The sequence below is a fragment of the Morone saxatilis genome, unplaced genomic scaffold, assembly GCF_004916995.1.
Source record: "Morone saxatilis isolate NCDOM2014 unplaced genomic scaffold, NCSU_SB_2.0 Contig0, whole genome shotgun sequence".
NCBI lineage: Eukaryota > Metazoa > Chordata > Actinopteri > Moronidae > Morone > Morone saxatilis.
The window spans coordinates 8,176,659-8,186,171 of NW_023339650.1; the positions used below are offsets into that span (position 1 = coordinate 8,176,659).

The window sequence follows — 9,513 nt, forward strand, 5'->3', positions numbered from 1 at the left end:
TGTGATTGCTGATTGTTCCTTGAGAAAGATTGAGGAACAAGTAAAACTGATGTATGATTGACGGGATGTGCAGGTGTGACGAGGTGGAAGTGATTGTGTCCGATTGTGAGTGAACCCGAACTACTGGGAGGGGAGAGTTTGTGTCGAGTAAGGTTCATAATAAAAAAATATTGGTATTGGGGATCGGATGTCGGGGACAAAAATAATGAACACACGGGATATGTGTGTGTGTAGTGTGTGTGTAGTTGATAGATCGTAGTGTGTGATCGTGTAAAACCAAAGAAAATTTTCTCGCACGATAGAGAGGAAACAAAGTACCACTCATCAATTACTATCGCTTCCGTCTGTCCTGTGCTACCTTTTGAGTTGAGAAAGGTGGAACCCTTAATGTATGCCGACTCAAGTATTAGTAAAATTTTAGAATGGGGAAATAGAATTGAAATGGTGTATCTCTAGTGAACCTCTTAAATCCAAAAGGAAGCAGAAAAGCTTATCATTCTCATCATCTCACTTTCAACGCCCACAACACCCAAGGCGAAGCAGGATAGTCTAGTCTTACATATGTTATCGTGCGTCCTCACTGGCATGCTTGGTGATGAGGCGCCATGGCCCCGCTCTGGTTTATTAGGCTGTAACAATGCAGTTTTTGCATTTTTTGACGTGGACTAACTGGGCATGCATGTGTTTTCGTGTGGAAAGAAGTAAGTGGTGTGATTGGCTCGTAAGCTACTTCAGGTTTCGTGGTGGTAAGCACGGGGGACCCCTCGACTCTCCAGCGCTCTCTCGATGCACATCCAAGAGAGAGATGGTATGGACGGTCTCTGTAAGTAAGCTTGACATCCGCCTCGATAGAAGTGGTGTGGCCTGGACGCTGAACACAGACTATACTCACTCATAAGACAGCACATCTACAGAAACTGCTTTTCTGCGGAAATTCCACTACCACATACGCACAGCACTCACACATCCATGATTAAGAGGCTTAATATGAGTATGGACCCAACGCGCGCAGAAGGGTGAACACAATCATTGCATCCGCTGGCATAAAGCAACAGGCTCCTGTTTAAACTGCATGGCACGCCGCTTGCTGTAGTGGATGGTGTGTGTGCTAGTCATGAATGTTTGTTGTGAATGTTTCGTGGTATTGTTTCCATTTTTTATTGGTTTTATTAAATGTGTAATATGGCGAGTAGATCTCTCATCGAGAATAAATTAAAATGGGGTGGTGGTGGGTGGAGGTTCGATGTAATTTTCCATATTTCCCTCTCTCCTCCTCCTACGTTACTGTGTTTCTTTCTTCCTTCTTCTAATTATCATGATATTTCTTATTCTTCCATAAACAAAGATACCACCCTTAACACCACCAAGACTTAATGTCCTGCGATTGGTTCCGCTGGCAGGTCATGTGAAATAAATCATTTATCTTAAGACCAACATCAACACTATCCTCTCTGTTCTCTTTCTCAACACACTTTTTGATTCTTCTCCATCTTTCCGTCGCGTTTGTAGTCTGTTCTTTCGTGTTTCCCAGAATTCTCCGTTTGATGTGTAAACTCTTGAGATGAGTCAACTCTCTCCAACTCCTTCTCACTTCCTTACGATCACATTCTAGTCCTGTGTGTCCTCCCTCTCCGCTCTGATATTTGTGTGATCTCTTTTATTGATTCAGCCCACGTGATTTTCGTGTTAACCGCTCGCTCACTGACTCTCGATTCAGGGTTGGTTTTTGTAGGGTGTGAAGTCATATTATGTCTTTCATCTGTTTCATAAATAAATTAAAGATACTTCATATTCCAGAATCTCTCTCGCTCTCTTATAACTATTTACTATCTCTTTTGTATTGTTCATACTGCCGATTCCACCATGTGTCTCTTGATGTCGGCCATACCTTTGCGAGGAGGACAGTCAGCTCTGAGTGTTGTGAGCCATATAGTGACTTTAGAATCTACTCTATAACTTGCTCAGTTATGTACTCTTTCTCCGCGTTTTTTTATGCTTTATTGAGTGAGCTAATCAATGATTTTTCATCAGGAGTCTGACTTTTATAAAGCACTTCGGACGGAGTCAGACTGCCAAAGAGGCGACGAAATATAAGTGGAACGTTATGTTCCTCGGCCCATTTTTGTACTTTGTAATACAGTGATGGATTGATATTAATTTATTATTATTAAACAGCAATATATTGTCTGTAATTAGTCTCTAATCTTCTGTATATCTACAATTCACCTCCAGCCAACAAACCCTGATTACCAATTCCCAGTGGACTTGTTAAAAAATTCACCTGGTGATTCCAATAATCAACCCAGATTCATGCATTGCGAACACCTGATATTAAGTGTGTGACTATGCACTTTGTTTCCCGCGTTTGATAGTATAACTGTGAACGTCTTCCGAGATGTCTTCACAACAATTCACCAGTACGCGCGACAGGAAGGTGTAAAATCCTAGCGGGAACACGCCTGACTGCGGTGTGTGTGTGCCGGTGGTGTGTGTCAGCTCCAGTCTGCAGGGCGTACCTTACAACTTCGCTTGTCACGGTCTCTTGAGGCGTAAGAGTGACATATTATGTAGTCAAAGATATCTCAGTGTTAATGAGGACAAAGATTATTACTGAAACAGTGCGCAGTGGAATATAAAATATGTATTTGTAGCATAACCACGACAATCCAAACCTTTATCAATTATCCTATTTAAATAGTACACATTCCAGTCTGATCAAGGACAATAACACAAAGACGCCAGAAAAAGTCTTATGCTCTTAAGTGCACCAATAATAAACCTAAACCAATCAAACCTGCTCTGGCTGATCTTTAATTTCAACTGGCCCGCTCTCTGCAATTTTAAGGGTACAAATTTGGCATATTCACTGACTGGTACAACGGTTTTTTAAATGAGGAACAATTTGGTTGTTGTTTTGGATTATAATCTAAGCTTAGAATGAGGTGCAGCCTCAGGATCGGGATATGAAAGGTCGCTACATCGCGTGGTGAACACAGCTACGATCATGTATCTGAGCAACACTAGTGTGTTTAAAGGAACACAAGAAAAGGGGGATGTTACGGGCGTCTAGGTTGCGTATTAATAAAGAGTATCGCCGATTTTGCTCTGAGCGCAGTGGTATGCTGCAGCTTATAGTAGGCAGTACACCAGCCGCCCGCGCTCTCTATTATACAGCACTCAGTGCAGTGCAATAGATTTTTCGTCGCAATACCATTAGCGAAACCTAAGACAATCTGGTTATCATCCTCCTAGTCCGGACTAACGGCCAAATGTTCCCAGATATTCACCTACCGCGCCGCGCCGCGCCTCCCCACTCGGTTCGAAAGGCTAGCCGTGCGAAGTCTCCTCCTTTTAACACACTCCCATCCCCTCCGTCCGTTGATTGTTTGGTTGTTTATGGGGAGGATCGCTCTCTGTATCATACCGAGTAAAGATTTTTAATTAGCCCTACGAGTGTGTGTATGACGCGAGGTAATGCCACGGTAGCAGGAAATGACAATCGGCCTGAGCTGAGGGCGTTTGTTGCTCATACTGCACAACTGCTCCTCTCAAGTAGCTGTTTCGTTCGTTAAATCTTACACAGACGCAGACACCTTTTTCTTAGTGTGCATCTGTCGTGTGCTGGTGTGGTGTTTATTGATCGTGTGTGTGCCTACTCTCCATATTCTCTCTTCTTGTCATAAATCAGCACAGACTCAGACAGAACGGTAAGAATTGAGTAATCTCTCTCGCTACCTCTTTGATGCAAAGTGCGTATCGGAGGCATATTGCTTCCTTGGATATTTTGTTAAGGTAGTATGCCCTGGCATGACACGCATGCTATAACTGTTCTAAGTAGACCTTCTGGGTCTGGTGTTGGGTGCTGACTTGCGTGTTGATCATCACAAATATTTAAAAGTTGGATAGTTACGTTATACAAATCTATAAATATAAGTCCGCAGTTTTCGAACTTATTAACTATCACTTGGTTTTATAGCTTAAATTGTCTCTCTGCATCTTTCCTGCTCAGTGTTACAGAGTATATGGTTTGCTTGTAGTTTATATGATCCTAATTCTGACGCATCCCTCCTCGCACCTGCAGGAAACCCAAATGACATTTGGATCCTGTTTGCTCCCGCTTTTTTTACTCGTGCATGGTGTAGGGTCATTGTATGATTTATGAGGAAGAGATACCTAGATTACCAATCTTCACCTAAGAGTGAAGTGAAAGGAGGAAAAATAGATTAAAAATTTGGATATGATAATGGAGACATAAGCAGTGAGCAAGCATAACTACCCCATTGAACTTCGTATATATTAATTATAAATTATTCAAATAAAATATGCATTCCAATAAAAAGACATCTGGGAGAACTCCACAATTGGCTGTATGTCAAAAATCAGCTTTAATTTTAGGCAGTTTCCAAGATATAAACTGCGCGTGGCGCAGTTTGGGTCTCGAAGATATATAAAAGATATTGGTTCAATAGTATGTACATGAAAGCACCTACAGTAAGGATAACTCTAATAAGAGACAACCAATTGTTTGAGCAGAAGAAAACAACAAAAAAATTCAAAAGACCGATATTGGCTCAGAAGAGAAGATAAAAGGCAAAAAAGATGGAGCCACATTCTTTGATGTATAATAAAGCATAGTGGTGTAGGAAGAAACAAAAATCAACAACAAAAAGTAGCAAATTAAGGTGTAGAAGGAAAGAAGAGGAAAAAATAGAAGTATATTGAGGAAAGTGAAGCCTGGTGAGAGCATTAAAAGATTTAACTCGCGACAGCACAGAAGAGCTGCTGGCGATAGAATGGAGTATGTGAAAATCGAAAGTAGCTGTGGAGAAAGAAGACAAGAGGGTATAGTATAGAGTTGGTGAAGTCTAAAAAAATACAGACTTGCCGGGATGGAGAAAATATATGTGAGGAAAGTAGATAAGATGAAAGAAAGTATTATAAAGAGGGCGGAGAATACATAAAATAGAAGTATTTCATTATAAAAAGAGTGAATGTGAGGATTTCTGTGGCGAATTCGTGCCCATGCGTCGAAGCGAGTACAGAACACACAACAGGCACACACCAAACAACCACATCAGCTCCTGGACCAGGATCGCGTCTTCCGCGGATGGATGTTGCTCTGCACTATCTAGTTAGCTGAGTTGGCTAATTAAACACGAGCGGTTTGGTTGCTGTGGATAAGGTGTCAACATTCAACCGTCCCATCTTGGCGTTCCTGTCAGAGAATCTCTATCCAAATCTCTCATCGGGACTGGGTGGTAAGTCCTCCCTGCGTCCTGCGCTTGAGGCACTGCAGACACACAGCAAAACACACGCACACACAGGACAGACACACACAAAATAATGAGGCAATAAACCCAGGGAAGCCGGCATGCGCCCTCACATCAGCGCGCTGCTTATTATTTGTGTGTGGTGCTGTGTTGCTGTTGTGTGTTTCGTTTTAAGCGTGCACAGTCATTATTCATCATTTAGCTTGGTCGCGGGCATAAAGGGGTCACCTTCCCAACACGTTAAAGGACTTTTCTGAGAATTTTTACACACACACACACACACACACACCACACACACACACACACATACCCGTTTTTGGATACATTATGTTGAATATTGAATTGGTGCACATCTGGCACACGTTTTTTCTCAATTCAGACAATCAAGCTGGCGCAAAGTGATGGTTAGGTGTACAGGCTTGTGGCTTTCTTCCCCAACAATCGCACACATCCCGGAAAGACGGCATGGCAGGTGTGTGTGTGTGTGTGTGTGTGTGTGTGTGTGTGATGGAGAGACAGAGAATAATTAAATGATTCTATTTTATCCCCCTCTTTATCTTTCTTTCTCTTCTACTTTCATTCCCTATTTCTCCCCTCGTCTGTATTTTTTTAGACCTCACACTATTTTTCTTCTCTTTCTCACACACTTTGATTCTTCTCCATCTTCGCCAGTCTTTCTGTCCAGAATCTTTTAATCTCTCCTCTCACTTCTCAATTCTGTTTCTCCCTCTCTCTATTGTCTGTGTATCTCTTTATATCAATTGCTCTCTTTTCTATTCTTTCATTCTCTTTATTTTTTTGTCTTTCTCTCACAATGTTCTCTTGAGACCACGAGGGCCAGACTAATTGCCAAACTTTTAGACAAACTGCAGCAAGATTTGGACTCTAATTAACTGATTTTTGACTAAGCCAATTGTGGAGTTTCCCATGTCTTTGAATTATTATTATTATTAGCAATAGTAGTGGTACTAGTCATCTTTATCATTCATTCACATTAAAGTGTTGCCTTTCTTTCTGTCCTCCATCCATCCAGTCCAAGTATCCTGCGGGACGTCTACGTTGTTCCGAAACTCTTACCTGACTGCCAGCGATGACATTAAGCAAAACCAGGTGAGTTAATAGTGATCTATAAATGTACTACACACTTTTATATGCACACACAGTCACACACCAGCGCAGAAGGTCTTAGCAGTGCATGCGTGTCATCAGGGCTCTCATAAATTGGCATATGCTGTCATGACAAGGTGGTTATTAGTAGAGATAGCAGCAGGATGGAAGAGGCACACACACACACACACACACACACACATGCACACAGAAGGTGTCTCTCTGTGATAAGAGACGCACTGGCAGTGTGTGCAGTAGAGACACGCCCTCAGCTCAGGCAGCATCCGCTACTGCAACCTGAAACCACACCCGACTGGCAATTAAAATCACTACCCCGGTTGACTGCGCTAATTATTCGCCTCTGTTTAATGACTCTGCTGGTGAAGAGTGAAGGGAAAGAGACTAGGAACATTAGAACAGAAATGTTGGTTTCTTGATCGTCTGTATGAAATACATAATTAATGTTCCTTTGTCTGGATACAAACTTTGGTTTTACCACTGGCAGTTAAACTCTACTAAATAACTGAAATGGGTGTGTGAGCAAAAGGATTTTTACACATATGACTGCATTTTCACACACACATATACATGCGCACAAACACTCAACTAGCAAGTGAGAGTTACAGTGTTAGAGATAAATTGCCCCCTTCAACGCCTGCATGTAATAGAGAATTCACAGCATGAGTCCCTTCCCAACTGATTCCTATCTGAGCCTTTTTACCCATACTGCCTGCCTTTCAAACCCTTCTTCTCCATGTGCTCACTTTCCCCCTGCCACTCTCCTCTCCACTTCATCCTTCCACCTTTATCTCCCTCTCCTCTTTTCACTTTGCTCCCACTACTCACATTTTTTATGACTCTCCATTCTTGCTCACTGTACTTCACCCCCACCTCACATCACTTTTCTGCCACTTCCGCCGGCCCCCCATCAGGCTCCGGTCCAGCCCTGCGTGGTGCCCCCACAGCCCCAGCAGGACAGCCCGTCAGCAGCCGTGCTAAAAGACTACGACCCCTACCCTCCCCCTCCTTCCTTCCCTCAGCCTCAGCCACCGCAGCCTCCACCTCACAGCCAGAGCCGGAGCTTTGATGAGGTCTACTACGAGGACCAGGGACCTCCACCTCCTCCATCCCAGCCGCAGCCGCAGATCCAGGCGCAGGCCCAGCCTCAGGCCCAACCCCAGCAGCCTCCGAGCTCCACTGGACCACCCCGAGACCCACGGGAAGACCTACGCATGCATCTGGGCCTCAAATCCACTGGCAACTACGTAGACTTCTACTCGGCCTCTCGGCCATACAGCGAACTGAACTACGAGACCAGCCACTACCCGGCCTCGCCTGACTCCTGGGTCTAGTTAGACTATGATGATTGGGGGGGGGGGCAAAAGAGAGTCCGTGTGTGCGTGTGTGAAAGGGATTATTTTTGCAAGCGATCAACAGCAGATTAACACAAGGTGACAGCAAGGGGCATGTTGAAACGGGAACTCGTAGCCAGTGGCAGGAAATTTGTGTTCTCTAAAATAAGTGGGAAATCAGAGCTAGGTGGGGTTTACGAAGCGAAGTCAGGTCGAGTGACAAAGAGAGACTGTGCATGTGCATGCCGACATTTCCCTTTTTCTTTTTTTTTCAGACCGCTTTATTTCTTCAAAGTCAGCTCCATTGCACCGGTGAGTGGATAAGGTGGGAGTAGATATGAAGAAGTGTGTATGAAAGGATCAGAGAGGAGTGGGCAGGGGAATATAGAAAGAAGAGAAGGGAGAAAACGACCAGGTAGAGAGAGCATGCAGAGGCCTAGAGAGGAGGAAGAGAGATGGGATCAAGAAATAATGGGGAGCGGATGAAGGTGAGCATTTACTCTGTAGGAGCAGGAAGTGGCCTGACCTTTTGTCGAAGACAGAGAGAGGAAGAGAAGAGACACAAAGATGGCATGAGGGTCCTTGAGGAGGTCAGGAGGAATAAAAGCACAGAAAAAGATGAAAGCACATCAGGCACAAGGCAAGAAGTGGATGTTTACCATTTCACCCAAGTGACAAACGTAGCATTGCTTTTATCCCCCCCTTTTTTGTTTGCGATGGCCTTGCCTACAGAGGCAACTGAATTTGTTTCAAGGAATGTCATCTTCAAAAGACTTCGTTTTTTGTCGCCATTCTTTTACATCTTTTTTTATTTGTACTTTTCTAAATTTTCACTTATAAAAAAGCATTTTTATTTTCTGTGTACAGTTCAAAGGTGATATAGTGTGTATATTACACATGTTTTTGATGGGGCCACTTATGAAATTATGATTTTTTCCATGACTACTGACTGAAACAACAAAAGCAACAAAAACAAGTGAAACGTGGACACAAGAAGCAGAAAAGACAGACATCGTCAGGATGGATGTCAGTGGACAACTTTGTTATGCCCTTTTCCTAGCCAGAGAGGAAACCCTGCAGTATTTGTGTTTTTCTCTCTCCATCAATTGAATTTCGTTGTGGACATGCTCAAACGTCAAGAGCAGTTCAAGGCTGCCAGAGCATCAGATCGGCAAAGCAGCATCCAGACTCCAGAGTTCTCCGTCAACAAAAGTGCTTTTTCACTGCCTAAAGAATATATGTGTATGTTTAAAGCACACTCTCTGTCTCTGGAAAGGGTTGTCTTTTCCTTTTGGGGAGCTGATATGTTTGACCATGTCAACTTTCAGTGGTTTCTCATCATCACTTGTGCATAGAAACTGGTCTGTCCAACAAGAGCCACCGTGAATATTGTACATCTCAGTGTACGGTAGAGGTAAAGACAGAGCGATATGAGACATGACATTGTGCCAAACTTTGACACCTTGTGGGCCAGTCCTAAAAAGACTTTAAAAGGACATTCTGTCGAAGTTTACAGACAATGACTAAATGACTCCCTCTGCTGTTTGTAATTTTTATTTTCTTGTGTTTTAATCAGGTGAAGCCGTACTTATTGCTGGGGATCATGAATAACATCTCCCTCCCATAGATGTACAGATCTGCCTCTCTGTTTTGGATGAGCTTGTGTGGGAATTTGCGTGCGTGGGGACACGTGTGTGCGTGTGTGTGTATGTGTGTGTGTGTGTGTGTTTGTGTGTGTGTGCGTGTGCGTGTTTCTGTATGTGTGCATGTATGTGACAGAATGT

At 43.3% G+C, this 9,513-nt stretch overlaps 1 protein-coding gene across 1 annotated transcript in view; it reads left to right on the plus strand.

Moving 5' to 3' along the window:
- Positions 1 to 9,470, plus strand: part of ctnnd2a (catenin (cadherin-associated protein), delta 2a) — a gene marked incomplete in the record, with an annotated part of 121,108 nt that extends 111,638 nt beyond the window's left edge. Inside the window, 2 exon segments of the mRNA XM_035656605.1 lie at positions 6,304 to 6,380; positions 7,310 to 9,470. Of these exon segments, the coding sequence (XP_035512498.1) occupies positions 6,304 to 6,380; positions 7,310 to 7,729 (497 nt within the window).
- Between the last annotated feature and the right edge of the window lie 43 nt (positions 9,471 to 9,513).